The 17,203-nt window shown below is 49.4% G+C and overlaps 2 protein-coding genes across 14 annotated transcripts in view; one reads left to right on the top strand and one right to left on the bottom strand.

Moving 5' to 3' along the window:
* LOC125282996 (ral guanine nucleotide dissociation stimulator-like) overlaps positions 1–17,203 on the top strand; it is a 601,545-nt gene that overhangs the window by 60,185 nt on the left and 524,157 nt on the right. The window lies entirely within an intron of this gene.
* LOC130543884 (ral-GDS-related protein-like) lies at positions 23–16,126 on the bottom strand. Its single transcript, XM_057312999.1, has 5 exons — positions 15,525–16,126; positions 15,160–15,192; positions 14,664–14,785; positions 2,306–2,410; positions 23–964 (listed from the first exon to the last, which is right to left on the bottom strand). The coding sequence occupies exons 1-4, from the start codon at positions 15,642–15,644 to the stop codon at positions 2,353–2,355; spliced, it is 333 nt and encodes a 110-aa protein (XP_057168982.1). The 5' UTR covers positions 15,645–16,126; the 3' UTR covers positions 23–964; positions 2,306–2,352.

The following is a 17,203-nucleotide window of genomic DNA, read 5'->3' as shown; positions in this document are numbered from 1 at the left end:
CCTCCCCAGCCACCACCCCTGTAGTCCCCCACCCTGCTCTGTGGAGGCAGCCAGCCCTGCTTCTGGACCCAAACCCCTGTCCCAGTTTTACTTGATCATTTCATCTGTCCTATGATCCAGCTCTTGGTGGATCCTTTCAAAGCTAGAGGAGGCTACGAAGATATCACATCTAACAACCATTGGACATGCATGCTTAGGGTGTGCAGAGTGCCTATCTGACCCTCTGACTAGAACTGAGACCCAGACACTGTATCTCCTCTGTCCATTCACATTCCTAGGTGCTTAATATACATTCTTGAATGACTACTTCCCAGCCCGCACTTTCCAAATCCTGAGTGGCCCGTGGGCTGGTCTGCCTGCTCCCAGTGTGCCCCTGAGCTGCTCACACAAAGGACAACTACCAGAACCATCTAGATGGAATCTCAGAAGTCCTTTGCACATGGGGAAACTGCCTGCTTTGCATTTCCTTTCGTCAACCCAGAAGGGCCACCGGCCTGTGAGGGTTGCACTTGAGAGCTTCTTGACCAGAGAGAGAGAACTATTAAGCAAGAAGATGCCCAGCACGTCCAGGAGCCCTTTCTACAGAGCCAAGCACCAGAGTAGCCCGTGCCATGTTTCCTCCCATGATTTCCTACAGTAACTGTATGAGGTTCATCCTCTTAACCACCCCAGTTTTCAGAAGAGGAAAGGGAAGGTCAGAGAGGGGTAGGGCCATTCCCGAGATGTACACCCAGTAGATGGGAGGCTCACCCTGTGCTGTGCATGGGGTGGGCACTCACCGATTGAACTGCTGGCCCAGGACCTGTGTGGCTGAAGTGAACATCTCGTACATGCAGAAGATCGTTGAGGTGGTTGAGATGCTCCCATCTGGGAAGGATGGCACCAGGGACTGTACGAAACGCTCCATTGTGCCTTCTCGGAGCCTCAGCATCGTCTGGGCCTCATCCAGGGACAGGGATGATTCCTTTTCCCACCAGGTAGAGAAGGGGGGTGTGGGGGGCAATGGAGTCAGCTTCAACACCACGAACCACCAGGATGATCAGGGTCTGGTGCTCAGACCAGAGAGTCCCATCCCTTCGGGAACTTGTGCAAGAAAAGGGACTTGAGGGCCCACCCAGAAAAAGGCTCTAGGCTTGAAAGTACAATTGCCTTTAGGGGTGAAATGAGAAAGCATTGGTCACTTCAACACATCTTGTTAGCTGAGCCACCACAGCCTTTCTCTCTCTGAATAGGCTTTATTAAGAACTGTATGCCTTTGAGTCATCAGTCAACATCCCTACTGCAGACAGGAGAAAGCAGAGGCTTAGCATCTCCAACGCTGCTCGAGATCATAGACGTTGGGCCTGAGAACTGTCCAGAGCATGGAATGCATGGCATTTCCCTAGGCTGCTGCGGCCTGCTCTGTTCCTAAGGTGGGGAGAAAGGTTCAGGGGAAATCCACCTTCCTCGGCAGGCCCCAGGGGAGCCGGTTGTTTCTAGTGTGGGTTCTGGCCTTGCCGTGATCATCTGTGGGTCCTGAGATTGGACATCAATCTGGACCTGTTCTCACCCCAGACCAGCATTGGATGCTGTTGTGGGCCGAGGCACCTGCTGCTTGTCAAGGGAGATGGAGTAGCTGAGCCTTTGGAGCAAGCAGCTCCTCAAAGATGGCCTGGATTGAACTCTGAAAAGACAGAGTCCACTACCTGGGCCAGGAGGCATCAGAGGCCTTGCACCCAATCCGTGCTTGAAAGGCTGAATCACGGTGGCAGACAACCTCCCATACGGAGGTCCAAAAAGACATATGAGGACACAGCTTGTGACCCGGGGGACATACAATGAGTCGATGTGTTCTGAGAGGTGATACGTTACAGAGGAACATATAGAATGGCTTCATCCCACCGTTCCTTTTATGTTCAATCACCCTGTGTGGGGTGAGGATTCATAAGGCCTTGGACACGTTCTCCAAGGACAGTGGAGCTGGGTTCTACACAGGATGGCTGGGGTGAGTCAAGAAAATACTCAAAACAGTAGCAAAATGCAAAGACACTCATGGCTGTGGGAAAAGTCACACAAAACAGAATGAAACAGAATAACCCACGCCCCAAACTGCAAAAAACATGAACACTATTCTCTACCATTCCCACCTATGTGAAGAGTGTCTTCCTACCTTCTCCCACAGCTGGTGGTGGAGGTGTGGATACTGGGATGACTTTGTGGTTGGGCCTGCGGGGCACTCATGTGGAAACACCATGGGAGGGCCCCAGGTTTGTCCCCATATTTGTGTGGGGGCCCTGGGTGTGTGGAACCCTCTTCCCATTCTCACCTCAGAGCGGCACTGATCCTGGGTGGCCTGGTGCACCTGCCACTTGTCTAGGGCGTTGTAGTTGAAGTCCCAGACCAGCTCTTCGATGACCTCCTGGGTGCAGCTCTGAAAATGCAGTGCCCCATAGACATGGGGGTCAAGAGACATTAGTGTCCTCCCGGGACATTGCCACAAGGGGCCACCCGCATTAGAAATCCTGCTCTCCAGTTGAGGCAAAGAGGGGCAGCTGAAAAGACATCGAGCAAGGACGTAGCCGGATGAAACTCTAGAGCTCGTGATTAACATCGAGGTAGTTGAGCTTGGTCCCCAGTGCTCAGCTTCTCATCCCGCCTGCTATGACCTGGGGTGTGAACATGAAAGATGGGCCAGGCTTCCAACACCTGGCAGCTTCCTTCTGCCCAGGAAGGGTGTGTCCCACATCCTCTGTCCCCTTCTCTACACATAGACAACCAGCCCCCCACCCCAACACACACACAGGGACACACATAATGAGGGGCAAGAGGTGTGGGCCTGCTGAGGTGACATCACAGTTGTTGCCTGCTCTCCAGTGGGCTGCCCTGAGCTGCCTCGTGTTACCTGTTGGTGTCTCCTGCCACATGTCCAGAGGGCTCGGAAAAGCGGGCTGAGCCGACGTCTACAATTATTTGAAAGTCTCTCTCTCTGGGCTTGCCTGGGCCCAGAGACCCTGAAGGGAGGAAGGCAGCAAGAGAACATCCTGTTCTCTCGAACGTCTCCACTCAAGTGAGCTGGAGAGCAGGTTGTCTTTTGAATCTGGGTGCCCGGTTACCAGAGTTCTAAGTTCAGTTGGGGCCTATCACAGAGGAAGTGAGGTCACTCTTTCAAGATTCTAATCCCTGGGACCATGTGTTCAGTCAGACCTATCCAGAGCCCCTTCTTGGCAGTTGACTCCTTAGCTTTCTCCCCCATGTCATCTCCTTAACTGGACACAATGAGCCAAAAAGGCCATAGCCACCACTCTCTGGAAATGGAACTAGTGTCTGAAGCTTCAGGAGGCAGAGCTGAATTCAGACCTTACGTTCTGTGTTTCTTTGCGCACTTGTGTGTCCTATGTCATTGTGTCTCTCCCGTAGTCCCCACTTTCCCAGCCTGCAGTGTGTGGATCAGGCTAGAATCTACTTCCTTGGGACATCCTCGGGTGTCTGTGGATAAGAGTATTTATTACATGTGTGGGGTGGTCCCCTGTGTATCTGAGGCACAATTTTCAAGATGGAAGAATTACAAGAAGGGGTGGGACTTGGCATGGAGGGCCGCTCAGAAGAGGCCTGGGTTCCAGCCCTGTAATACTGCAACTGTCACTTTCCCTCTTGGCCTCATTTTAAGGTGGGCACCATGATGGCCTGGAAAAGCAAGAAGATGCAGGCATTGTCATCCTCTGTAGTAAAACCATGCAATTGTTTCCCGTTATATGAAGAACGAGACCCCGTTACCTCGTTTGGGTCTATGAGGGGAGTGGCTTTCACCATGGCTCCCAGGGATCCTGACCTGTGGTATAGGCATCAGACTGTAACTGCTAAGTGGTCAGTGACTGGCTTTTGACCCACAGGACATATTCAACGTGATCAAGTACCATGCCTAGAGCTTCTCTACATGTCATGCAAAGAGTTTCTCACTCCCTAGTTACTTTCCATCATGTTCCACTACTCACTCCTTCCCTTTCCCTTCTTCTTCTCTCTCTCTGAACCAGAACCAAGCACTGATGTTTTGAGCTGCCATCTACAGAGGCTCACAGGATAGAGAACGGAGGCAGTGCCAAGGCCAAAAGACACACAGGAACTCAGCTTCTGAGTCCAGATGGCATCCCGAGTCACGTGAGCCAACTTATGACAAAATCCTCTTCCAGTATGGCCCTGGTCACAGCCGCAGCCACTGACACACCTTGAGCCTGGGGAACCATGCTAATTTGGGCCCGCATTCTTCACCCACAAATACTGTTAGAAATTAAAGCGATGAACCTGCACGTGCAGGGTATCAGGGCAATGCAGTCCCGGGGCAACTCTAGATAAGTAACAGTCTCCCAGGCCTCAGCATCTGTCCCTGCCTTCCTCCCTCCCCTCTGCTCTCCTCCTAGTGTCCCTGCAGCCACCCTGGCTGCCTTTTTCACTCCTCTGGCCAAACTGGCTTCTGTTATTGAGTGTCTGCAGCACAAGTCACTTCTTCCTGAAACGCTGCTCCCTGACGTGTGCAGGCCTAGCTCCCTTTGGTCAATCTGTTCTCAGCAACCTCAGCTTCAGTGAGGCCTTTCATATCTTTCCATGCAATGACTCCCCAGCCTTCCTCCGTAGTACACTTCATTCCTACTACAGAGCGCTTGCTCTTTTCTTTCACGTGCGTTCTCTTTGGAGCTTTGGTCCATGTGTAGACTGGGAGCTCCTAAAGCAAAGGAGCCCTAGGTAATTTCAGCTCCGCGCACGGGCCCAGCAAGATACCTGGCATAGGGCAGTGCTCAGTGTGTAGTTACTCAATGAACAATTGAGAAGATCTTGGAGCCCACCTCCCCTCTTAAGCACCTAGACTGCAGAATGCTACTAAAACTTTCAAGCTGTTTCTGGGCAGGGGCGACAACCACAATGGCCTCTGCCTGACTCTTCCTGCTCCAGTTCCTCCAGCAGAACTCACCAGGTACCATGGACAAGGAAGCGCCCTGCACCCAGTTCTCCAGCTCTGGTGGCACAGCCCCATGCAGGCACACCAGCAAAGAAAGCCATGCCTTTTCTCGGGGGTCCTCAACGCAGTGCCTTTGCAGAGTCACAGAGCAAAGGAGCAGGATCTCTATTTTTCCCTTCTCTGTGGAATCTGAGACAAAGAAGAGAAAAGGAGGAAGACTAACTCAGAAAAAGAGATCAGATTGAAGTAACCAGAAGCAGAGGGCAGAGGGGGTACAGGAATTGAGTGAATGGCAAAAGGTACAAATTCCAGTTTCAGATCAATAAGGAATAGGGATTTACAGTACACCCCAGGACTACAGTTCATTACTGCTCTATGGTGTATTGGAGAGGTGTGAAAAGAGCAAGTTCTGAGAGTTCTCATCACAAAGAAAAACCTCTCTTTCTTTTCTTTTAACTTCATTTTTGTATCTCTAGAGATGATGATGGCGGCGGACTAAATTTATTCTGGCGATCGTTTCACAGTATACGAAAGGAACATCATTACGCCAGGTATCTTCAACATACACAGTTCTGTATGTCAAATGTATCAAAACAACTGGAGCAAAAAAATATTTTAATATTCATAGAGAGCATCAGGAAATTGGACGTGGTAAAAAGAATGTCACGTAAACAAAACTGAAAACAGCAGAACCGAAAGCCAGTAGGTTATCCTAGGGGTTAAAATCTTCAAGCCATTGGCATAGAAAGTCGATTCTGAAATTGAAAATCAGTGAATTAAAATTAAAGCAGATGAAATAGAATTTTAAAATGTTGTTCCATTTAACAATTTGTCAAAGAATAGAAAGTCTTAATAAGTGACCTCAGATAGTAACTTTTGAAAAAACTGTTCATGTTTTGGAAAATTCTGATTGTAAGCTTCCAAGTGGGCACAGAATGAGAACATTTTGTTTGATCAAAGTCGCCTCATGGAAAATGGCTGAAGCAAAATGTCTGAGATAGGACCTAAACGAAAGGATATAAATGGCTAGACGAAATTGTCCCGAGTTCGTTTCTCCGTATTTGCAGTTTACATTTATTTTCATGTCGTTAAGTCCATTAAGTTCATGGAGTACATTCTAAGTGTGTTCCATGCATTAATATGTTTGAACAACCTCCCTGTAACCCAGCTTCACATCTCATTGTATCTTGTAAAACTCAAACTCTATACCATGAATCAGAAACTTCCAATGACCGCCTACTTCCAGCCCTTGGCAACACCATTCTACTGTCTTTGGCAATTTACTCTAGGTAGGTCCTAAGAGTGAAGTCAAAGTGTGTCTTTTCATGAATACTCATCTACTTAGCATAATATCCTCCAGGTTCACCCATGTTGTGGCATATGTCAATGTCTTCTTCCACTTTGAAGAATGAATGCTATTCCAATATGTGTACATACAACATCTGTTCCTCCCTCGACAGATACTTGGATTGCTTTCATGGTTTAGCTATTATGAATAATGATGCCATGAAAATGTGTGTTCAGATATGTCTTCAAGACCATGCTGTCAATTAATTTGGGTATACACCCCAGAAGTGGAGTTACTGGAACACATAGTAAGTCTAATTTTCATTTTTTTGAAACTACCATACTGATTTCACAACTATGCTGTTAAACATTCCTACCACACACATTGAATAAGGCTTCCATCTTCTCCACATCTTGGCCAACACTTGCTCTTTTTTTCCCTTCTGATTGCTTTTTTTTTTTTTTTGGAAGAGTCATCTTAAAGGATGTAAAATGGTATCTCGTTGCTTTTTATAATTTGCATTTCCCTTAACAATAGTGATGTATCTTTTCAAATTTCTTTTCACGTGCACATCTTTGAGGATATGCCTATTCCCAATTTGCACATTCACGCATTGCATTCATTTTGTTGTCTGTTGTTGAGTTCATGTGATCTCTATTCATTCTGGATATTGAGCCCCTGCCAGATAGACAGTTTGCAAATATGGTCTCCCATCATGTGGATTGTGTTTTTACTTCATTGCTAATGTCTTTAAAGTCACAAAGATTGTAAGTATTCTGAATGTCCTGTACGTGAATTTATTTTTCTTTTATATCCTGTGCCTTGCAGGTCATATGCATTAAAGCACGGCCAAATCCTATTTTGTGAAGCTATGAAAATGAATATTATTGGGCTGCACTTCCGAGATGAAAAAGGTTCATTAGTGGAGTAAGAGAGCAGCATGAACTGGAGAAGCACTGGCATGATGATGGGGTCATGACTCTATGTGATCGCAAGAGGATAGGAATATGTATGATGGGCCAGCATGAGCTGTGTACTGGAAATGGGACCTTGTCCATTTTGTGCAGCACCTATGTGGATGATGGGAGCAGTGAGACATATGACTGGACGGATCCCCGAGCTCAGCCCTTCTTCCAAGTTAGACTTTCATTGCACTCTGATCCATTAACGTTTGAAGAGTTTCTTAATCAGATGAGGGACATAGTCTTACATGCTAGAAGGTGATGAACGTGGTGTGTGGGCGTGTCTGCAAGGAACTCCGTATCCCTCCCATCTTGGTGAGCCACTGTCTGGAGTCCATGGCAAAGAAGGTTAGAGTACTAAATTACACTGGGGTCAAACCAAAGGGGAACAGTATGTCCCTCCTATGCTGAGCTGAAGTCAGGCAAGACCTTTATATGTTTGCTCTGTGTTCCCAGTTCATGGTCCCTAAGTTCTGCATGTTCCTCTCTGGGAGAGAGGAGATGGACATGTTTGAGGGGGAGCTGGAGAGCTGTATCACCACCAGGAATGAGACCGAGAGCCGACTCCCAGTCATCGTGCAAGTGAAAAAATGGGATCAATGTCATCAAAGAGAAAACCATCAGCCACCAGTATTCATGCCGCCTGTGAGGAAATCTTGTCGAGAGGCACTTGTAAGTGATGGAGGGTGCACACCTGTAGTAACTCTGTGGCAAGTACAGATGTTACCTGCTTGAGGTGACCCACCTTGAAGAAACAAAGTTTTTGCCACCCTGTCAAGGGTGCTCGGAATGGACTCGAAGGGCAAGAGGCCTGGAACTGAAAGCATGTTTGAAAGTCTCTTTAGGGTTGAAATGAAAAAGGCAGCATGCCCTGAAAACTGCCTCACCTTGAATAGGCTAGCTCCCTTCATTGCTTGTGGGAAGAAAAGAAATCATCCGGTATTTTTCGTATTGAAAACAAGAAAACACAGAACCTTGGATTTCCGTTATTTTTTTATTGAAATTCGATTAGCCGACATACAGTCCATCCTTATTTCAGATGTAGTGTTGAATAACTCATCAGTTGCATATACCACTCAGTGCTCATCACATCACATGCCCTCCTTTATGCTCCTCACCCAATTGCCCCATCCCCCCACCCAGCTCCCCTCCAGCCACCCTCAGTTGTTCTCTGTGCTTAAGAGCCCCTCATGGTTTTGCTCCGTCTCTGATGGCTTCCCGGTCAGTTTTCCCTCCTTTCCCCTATGATTATCATCAGTTTTCACTCATATGTGGAACGTAAGAAACAGTGTAGAGGATCATAGTGGATTTTCTTTAAAAGGATGTTATTTTCTGTCTTTCCATGTTTGACCGCATTTCACTTTTCTTTAAAAATGACACGTTCAAATGATATGTCCATTGACCCTGGAGGGTTGGGCGTTCTTCACACTTCCTCAATGAGTTAGGACCCTGAACCAGGTGTCAGGAGAACCTCCTCTGTGTTATTGTTCCCCGGGTGCCCTTGTTGGGCTTCAGCTTCCTTATCTGTAATACGATGAGAGATACGAATGCTAAATATTTTCCGAAAGTTGTTCCCGCTCCAAACGTTCGATGGCTACCCATAGTCGAATATTGCTTCATCCACGAGACAAAGGTTAGGAATCGTTATTTCAATTACTTCGTGAAGACACACAACCAAGTAGAATGAGAACACCAGAGGAGCATCGCTCCAATAGGACTTGAGTGAAACTCTGCTCCAACTGCCAGTAGCATAGGACGTTACCTTTTACGTGAACACAGAGGTGGGCCCTGGCCTTTCCATAGAAACAGACTGTCCTTTTGTCTTTGGACATTTTCATTTACCTTTCGTGTGGATTGACGTTCAGCCCGATGAGACCTCATGAGGAAACTCTGCGTATTCTAAGCTTAGATCTCATAGGACCGATTTTTCTTAAGGTTTGAAAGTACACTATAGTTGACAGACAGTGTTATATTCCTTTCCGGTGAACAGCAGGGACTCAATAGTTCTGTACATTACTCAGTGCTCAGCACCATAAGTGTACTCTTAATCCCCATGACCTATTTCACCCATCCCCCCACCTGGCCATCCCTAGTCTGTGCTCTACATTTGAGACTGGTTTTTTGTTTGTTTTCTCTTTGTTCTTTCTTTTTGTCTCTTAAGTGCCACACAGGAGTCAAACCCATGTTAACATAACACACATCGACTTTAAAGCTTACCTCCGTTTCATGGTCTGGATGAAATGTGCTGACTATACCACCACGTTGACTCCACAGTGGCTCCCAGGGATCCCCACCCGTGCTATATACCTCCCTGTCTATCCACTGCCTGGTTGCTAATAGGTTTCTGACCAAGAGAATATGACAGAACATTGTCACTTTCCTGTTACTCTCTTCTGTTCCCTTCCTTTCTTTCCTGTATCCCTGCACTGGGGAAGCAAGCACTGGTGTTTAGAACTGCCCTACATAAAGGCCCACAGAGGAAGGAACCTAGGGAGTGCCCAGGCTAATAGGCAGAAAAGAACTCAAATTCAGGATTTCGCTTAAACCCACTTTGTTGAGTCTGAGCTAAATCCTGACATTAGTCACATCAGTGACTTGGGAGCAAATCTTACCATAGTTGGGCCTCGGGTGAGGCGCAGATTGCATCACACAGAGACCTGGGGGCAGAAACACCCAGTCTCAACTGTGCGGAGATTCCAGGCCCCCCCGAATTGGGAGCTAGGAAATATCACGCTTCAGAAGTGCTAAGCTTTCTAGTAGTGTTCTCAGAGACAGATAGCTAACTCAGTCGACCAGGCTTCGGCACCTGGCCCTCCCATCCACTGCCATCTCTTGTTCTCACCTCCCAGCCTCCACCAGCCACTCTGGCCACTTTCCGAATCTTCTCTGGTCAAACTAGTTTCTGTCTGAGAGATTTGGCCCCAGCGGTGCCCTCTCCCTGACACACTGTTCCCAGAGGTGTGCAGCTCTTGCTCCCTCTTGTCAATCTGCTACCAGCAGATGTCACCATGTGGAGGCCTTCCAGACCCTCCTCTCCTGTGACTCCCTAGCCCTCCCTACTACACTGTGCTGGTAACTGGAGTATAATACCTGCTCTGTTCTTTCACACGTCTTGCTTTCAAGGTGTTCTCCATCAGAACAGCAGAAACAACTTGGCCATTTGCAGACTGCACTGGGGCCCACCAACTCACCTGGCACAGGCTGAGCGCTCAGAGCATAGTTGCTGAAAGAAGAAATGGGAAGGTCTTGGGGCCCTGCCTTCCATCCATGTCACCATGTCCATTCCTGAGCCCGTTATGCTAGCACTGGGATGGGCAATGTGAGAGGCTAGAATGGATATCAAGTGGCCAAGATGTACTCGGCTGCTTAGTGCCTTTTCCAGGTTGAATGCGCTTGGGCGGATGTCAATGTGTGATGCAAAGATCATCATACCTGGTGCCCACTCCCATGGGTCCACCTACATGTCTGTTCCCCACGACTAATTGTCATAAATCTTCTTCCTCCCAGTCCCTGACCAACGAGCCAAATCATCTACCACTGCCCCGAGCCAATGTATATTCTTTCCTCAGGCTGCTTTTCTTTCCATACCACCTGAAAGAATTGAAAGAATTTTGAAATGCTCGAAAGAATTTCCCGTCGCTGCATTCTATCAAGACTACCCTGAACGGGGCTGTAGTATATCTGCAGCCACTTTCCATCCTGCAGCCACATCCAAGCCCATTCAGCCATGAACCAACCTCAGTCTTTTCCCTCCTCTGTCGCCTGGAGCAATATTGGGTCTTCTGCCCGTCCTCTCTGAAGCTCCTCTGGCCCGTTCATGGGGACTTGCGAGGGAGCCCGTGCACCACACACAGAGTGGCCCCTAGCGCCTGCCTCTGCCCACGTGCCAGGGCTGACTCAGGAGCTCAGGCTCCCACCTAACCCCCTTTCAGCCTCGGCCATCCCTCTTGGAAGGACTTTGTGCTCTGCACACATCGCAGAGATACAGGAGGGCACAGGAAAGAAAACCCACTGACGTAAAGAAGCTCCTAAACTATTGACCTCCTTCCATCCTGCCTCCATATGCCCTGGAAGAGAAGAGGAGGAGAGGCCTGCAGGTGTGGACAAAGCCCTGCCCTGGCTGTTTATCTTCCTGACAATAAAAAGGCCTCCTCGTTGCGGCCAAACTGTTGCTGAAAATTCTGTTTTCAGTGGTGAAACAGATAACTTTGGTCAAATGGCCTGCTGGCGCCGTTTGTCAGGGTGGTCCGTGGACAAGTGGCCTCAGCATCCGCAGAGGGCATGTTGGAAATGCAGAGTCTCAGGTCCCTCCCAGTGTTACTGAATCAGAATCTGTATTTTCACGAGATCCCCAGGGGATCCAGGCCTAAGACAATGTCTCAAAAACCACTGTTGAATGTTCCCCAAAGAGAAAGCTAATCGGCACCTTGATATACCAAATGGGGAAGGCACGGTTGTTTCCTGGGCCTTTTTGGCAGTTTCTAGCATTCTAGAATTCCATAAAGGGTTGATTCCCCAGTGGACATGGTGGGAGTTGTTGTGCAGGAAAGGAAAGAACACCATACCTGCTGGGAAATTGAGCAAGGACGGAAGCTATGCATGGGCCCAACAGCAAGAGCTCCAACGCACCAAGGCTGATCCCCTGCTCTAGAGCTCTCTGCTGTTCTTATGCTAGATCCCTTTGTGTCAGGTGATGGGATGGGAGATTGTTCTTGCTTTTGGAGCTGGCCTGTATTGCTGTAACTGGTCCTCTAAGATTCACTTTTGTTGTATCCCAAAGTTTTGGGACGCTTGTCTTGTCATTGTTCTTGGATTCCATGTAATTTTTTTTCCTATTTTGAATTCCTGGTTGACCCACTCATTTCTCGGGAGCGTGTTCTTTCACCTCCTTGTGTTCATGGTCTTTCCAGGTTTTTCTCTTGTGGTTGATTTCTAGTCCATACCATTGTGGTCAGAAAAGATGTATGCCATGACTTCCATCTTTTTGAATTAGTAGAGACTTGTTCGGTAGCCTAATATGTGATCTGCTCTGGAGGACGTTCCATGTGCAATCGAAAGGAATGAGTATGTGCTGTTGGAGGATGGAATGTTCTGCATGCGTCTGTTAAAACCAGTGCATCACCCAAAGCCACTGTTTCCTTGTTGATTTTCAGTTTGGATCATGTGTCCATTAATAGAAGGGGGGTGTTAGATCCCCTACTGTATTGTATTACAGTCAATTAGTTGCCTGCTTTTTGTTATTAACTGTTTTACGTATTTGGGTCCTCCTATGATGGGTGTCTAAAAATTTAAAATTGTTCTATCTTCTTGTTGCATTGTCTCCATGATTGGGACACAGTGTCCTTCTTTGTGACTCACTACTCTCTTTTTTTTTTTTTATATTCTGTTTTGTCTGATAGAAGTATTCGTACCCCTGCTTTGTTTTGGCAACCAGTTGCATGCGAGATGCTTCTCATCTGCTCACTTTCAATGCGCAGGGGACCCAGTAGGTCTGGGGGCTCAGGCTGAGTACCTAATTTCGGACAAGTCAGTGTAAGTGTGCAAACTGAGACTGAGTGTGTAAACTGTTGAATATTAGTGACAATGGAATATTACTCAGCCATCAAAAAGAACGATTTCTCAACATTTGCTGCAACATAGACGGGACTGGAGGAGATAATGCTAAGTCAAGTCAAACAGAGAAGGAAAATTATCATATGGTTTCACTCATTTATGGAACATAAGAAGTAGGAAGATCAGTAGGAGAAGAAAGGGAAGAAGGGGGGGTAAACAGAAGGGGGAATGAACCACAAGAGACTATGGACACTGGGAAACAAACTGAGGGCTTCAGAGAGGAGGGGAGTGGGGGATTGGGATAGGCTGGTGTTGGGTATTAAGGAGGGCACCTATTGCATGGTGCACTGGGTGTTAGACGCAAGTAATGAGTCATGGAACTTTACATCAAAAACTAGGGAAGTACTGTATGCTGACTAACATAATAAAAAAATTATTATAAAAGAAATAGAGATGATGGACTTCAGAAAACATGGACCTAAAAGTCATGACGGACAGCAAGGAGAGAGTGGGGTTTCTCTGGTCAAGGATATGGCCCATTATCCTGGCAAGAAAGAGCCCGTCCCTGATCCATCAGATGCCAGCCAGGGAACAGTAGCTATTGTGCATCTGACCCAGAGCCTGGGGCCTGGAGGGAACTGCTGCTTCAGAAGAACTGCATAAGGAGATGCACGAAGGCTGGAAATCCTGGCTCCTAGGTCAGCATAGATGTTCATGGAACCAGGCTCAGGTGTGCCCTTTAAAGTACCCCTCCCATCTTTTCCCAACACACAAAACAAGCAGGAAAGGGAATCCAGAGATCATTGACAAGAATCCCAGAAAGATTCCAAACTTGGTAAACGGCCAACGGGGAGACTGAGGCTGGAAAGTCGTGCCTGCCCTGAGTCCATCTGCAAATTATCTTCCTCTGGCTTTGTCCCCTTCACATGCAGGATTTGATCTCCTTCCGTGTTTTTCCCCACTAGGTGCTGATGCAGTTCCAGAGATTGAACTACAATACAACAAGTTCCAAATACGGGGGCAATACAAAACCAAACACTAAACCAAAAAAGCATCTCAACGGAAGAAGCAGGACACAGTCTTCCTGGCCTTAGAGCGGAGAAAGGCAACCCCAGTCCTGGGGCAGGAAGGAGTTCTGGGGCGTACAAGTCTTAAAGACTCCCACTTTCAGTGGTTGTTGCTATTCCTGGGAAAGTCCCTGCAACCTCTAAATCTCAGGAGTTCTGAGGGGCTGTCTCTGCTGTTTGCCCAAATTCATTGAATGAAATGGACCCGTGCTCTGAGTAAGGGGGATTTCGGGGTGCCCTCCAGTGGCTAGGGAGAAGGGCTGGCACTTCTCCTTCCTCCCACATACAGTAGCTGATGACTCTGGAAGATTTCCTAGGTCAGGAACGAATATGAGAGTCTGTGCAAGTTTTCCATTACTGCAGGAAGTAAAAGACCCAAACCACACACCGGGGCTCTAAAACAAAACAAGGGCTTTACTCTCCTAACATGCAAATCTATCACGGTACTATTTAAAACAACTAAATGGTGCCCCCTACATAAGGAAATAGATGGGGGGAAGGGGTGTGGAGTAAATAAGGCGCAAGGACTGCCCATATGCAGCTGCTGAGGAATCCCTGGAGGGCCACTGGACACTTGCACAGCCCTGAGGTTGACTGCGGCCAGTTCTTCTCCTTCTTGAGTGCTGCTGACCAGCTAGGACCGGGGCTCCAGCTGGCAGGACAGGGTGTAGCTAAGGACAGAGGGACACCTGTGAGTTGCCCAGGAGCTTCCATTCAAGAGTCTCTGCCAGTGTTTGCCCACAGCTGGAGTCTGGCACCCCGGCAACAAGGCCAGAGGCTGCCCAGGGAAGGAGGATCCCAGGAGTGGCCAGCAGAAAGAGTCCACCCCGAACCTCACCGACCCAGCTCCTGATGGGCCCCACCTCTCAGCCTCGCTGAGCGGCTCCATAGCCTGGAACCAGGCCCAAAAAGGATCCTCGGGCTCTAGGGTGTAATTCTCGGCAGCCACCTGGAGCAGCATGATGTCCGTCATGACTTGGTATTCCTGAGCAGAGAGAGAAGCACAGGATGTATAGGGAGCCTGGGGGGGCGGGGAGCTGCAGGGTCTGGTGAGGGTTGAGCAGCGGGACCGGGGACCCATCCCAGGTCCTGGCACACATGGCCATCCTCCTCCCTGCAGATTCATCCGGTCTCCACCTGTTCTCAGAGGTGAGTATCAGTAGCCCCTCCTCCAGGAAGTCCTCCTGGATGCCATGCTCTGTCCCCATCTCCTAACGGGATGGGACTTGCACTGCTTTCTTCTCAAGGGGTCCCAGGAAATGTGAGGTGGAGGGGATGGAGCCAAGCAATGTTCTTCCCAGGGACATCTCTGAGGCCCACTCCCTACCCTTCCCTGCGGGAAGCGCCACATATGCTCACCTTATTTCTTTTGTAGTGGTTGATCTCATTCCCCTGGAATGCAGACAAAGTCCATCAGAATGAGGCCCCTGGTTCTTAGGAGCACTTGATTCCCATCCCTTCTCATGCTGCACCATGGCCAGGACCCGTGAGGGGGCCGTGCATACACAGATAGTGGGCCTGGGATCTAGGCCAGGCTCTGGGGTCCAGAGAAAGGAGGACATGGGCCAGATGGACTGGCTACAGGTCGGGACCCTGCAGCACCACCCTCTCAGAAGACAGTAGGGGAGGCCGAAGCCTCAGGCAGGAAGGGGCTGCTGCGGCTACGGAGGTGCTTGCTGACGTGGAGGGTCCTGACTTCATTCTCCCCCCACGGGCAAACTCACCGGGGGAAGCTGAGGTCCACTCAGACAGACCTCATGCAGCTTTGCCTTCAGGAAGCTCTGCTGCTTCACCAGTCTTCGGCACCGGGAGCCATGTCCTAACTGCAGTCTCGCCTCACTCATCGCTGAGATGGGCAAGAGACTCCGACCTCACAGGCGCAGCTCTGAGGCTGTCATCAGGGTAGGTTTGCCGAGTCCTGAGAGCTCAGGGCTCATTACAGCGGTGCTCTATTCCCATAGGTCCAGATTCTGGTCCATCCCCCACAATCTTCAGGCTCACCCACCTCCAGATAGACCTCCACTGCGGTATCCAACATCAGCAACTTGGTGAGGAAAGTGCCAAGGAAGGGCACGACACCCTGTGTCCTAAGGGGGAGAGTGGGATGAGTCACTGTTCTCTGTTGCCCACAAGGACCCTCCCCTGAAAAAGCTCCAGCCTCCTGGCCCATCCCAGGTGACCGCGTGGAGCAGCTCTCGACACTAAGAGAGAGGGTGTCAAGGCTAGGGAGTCTGCTTGGACACCACCTGCTTGCCCCCTCACTGCCAACGGCATCCTCACCTAGGCTGTCACCACATTCATGCCAAAGGCTTCCCCTCCCCAAGGAATGCTTCAGACCATTCCCGACTTCATCCTCGCAGGACCCTGTTCCCTCCCACCCCTCCTCTCTTTCCAGGCTTGCACCTTCCAGGCTACCTTGATGAGTAGGTTCCTGCCCTGTGCGGTGTCCTTGCTGCACAGCTTTTGAAAGATCCTCAATGGCTTCCTGAAGAGAGGCAAGGGAGGCACGATCAATGGACGAATAATGTGGCAGGGTTGAGTGCGAGTGCCTTTTCTTTGAGAACCCCAAAGTGTCAACCTGCCTGGTTGAGGGTTTCTTCTGGGATCCTCTGAGCACTAAGGTCTTTGTAGGACATGGGAGGGAGCTCACATGTGGCTCGTCCTGGGCCTCCCTTCCCATATTCATTGAGAAACACTGTTTGGGTCAATTTGGGGTTCAAATGGGCAGAGAGCTTAGTGGCTGTCAAGGAAACACGTGAAGAGATTTAATGCAGCTCAGCCCCGTGTGGGACATTTGGCAAAACTGATTTCTAAAGCGGGAGGCATGGTGGCCTCTTCACCAGGAAGGCTGAGAGACGCACCCACCAGCCCAGGTCCTGTGGTCGGGGTTTGCCGCCTCCCAGAAGGTCCAAGCTGCCTGAGGGGGAAGAGGACAAGCCTCTGGGAGCTCCCTCGTCCATCCTGGTCCCTCCATGGAGAGAGGCCTACTCACCTGGAAACCTTCCCCCACGTGTTCTCGAGGCGGTGAATGGAGACACTCTGCAGAGCCGAGAGGATGGCATGTAAGGAGGAGTAGTTCCTCAGGGTTTGACAGGCCTGGGGAGGGAAGAGAATGGGCTGTCATGTGAGGAGCCAGCACCTGATTGGCTCTCAAGTTTCAGTCCCCCTCAGGGGAAGGCGCTCCTGCTGGAGGAAGCCGCTGTCCAGGGACCTGCCGGAGGGCACACGTGAGGCCCAGAGGAGGAGGAGGATTTTACCTCACTCCAAGGAAGGAGCCAGGCAGAAACGGAGCATCCCAGCATAGGGCCATGCAAGGCGAGGTCAGCATATCCCTGGACGGAAGAGCCTAGGGACTGCACAGTCCCTAGGGCAAAGACCAGGGCCTTCCACTCTGAGACCTGAT

This window comes from Ursus arctos, unplaced genomic scaffold, assembly GCF_023065955.2.
Source record: "Ursus arctos isolate Adak ecotype North America unplaced genomic scaffold, UrsArc2.0 scaffold_16, whole genome shotgun sequence".
NCBI classification, from domain to species: Eukaryota; Metazoa; Chordata; class Mammalia; order Carnivora; family Ursidae; genus Ursus; species Ursus arctos.
The sequence above is the reverse complement of the archived record's forward strand: the minus strand, read 5'-3'. Positions and strand labels throughout refer to the sequence as shown.

Coding starts and splice junctions, on each gene's coding strand:
- LOC130543884 (XM_057312999.1), bottom strand. CDS start 15,644: ATGAGTGAGGCGAGACTGCAGTTAGGACATGGCTCCCGGTGCCGAAGA. Junction 15,193..15,524: donor GTGGACCTCAGCTTCCCCCG/GTGAGTTTGCCC, acceptor TCTGCATTCCAG/GGGAATGAGATCAACCACTA. Junction 14,786..15,159: donor ACCACTACAAAAGAAATAAG/GTGAGCATATGT, acceptor CTCTCTGCTCAG/GAATACCAAGTCATGACGGA.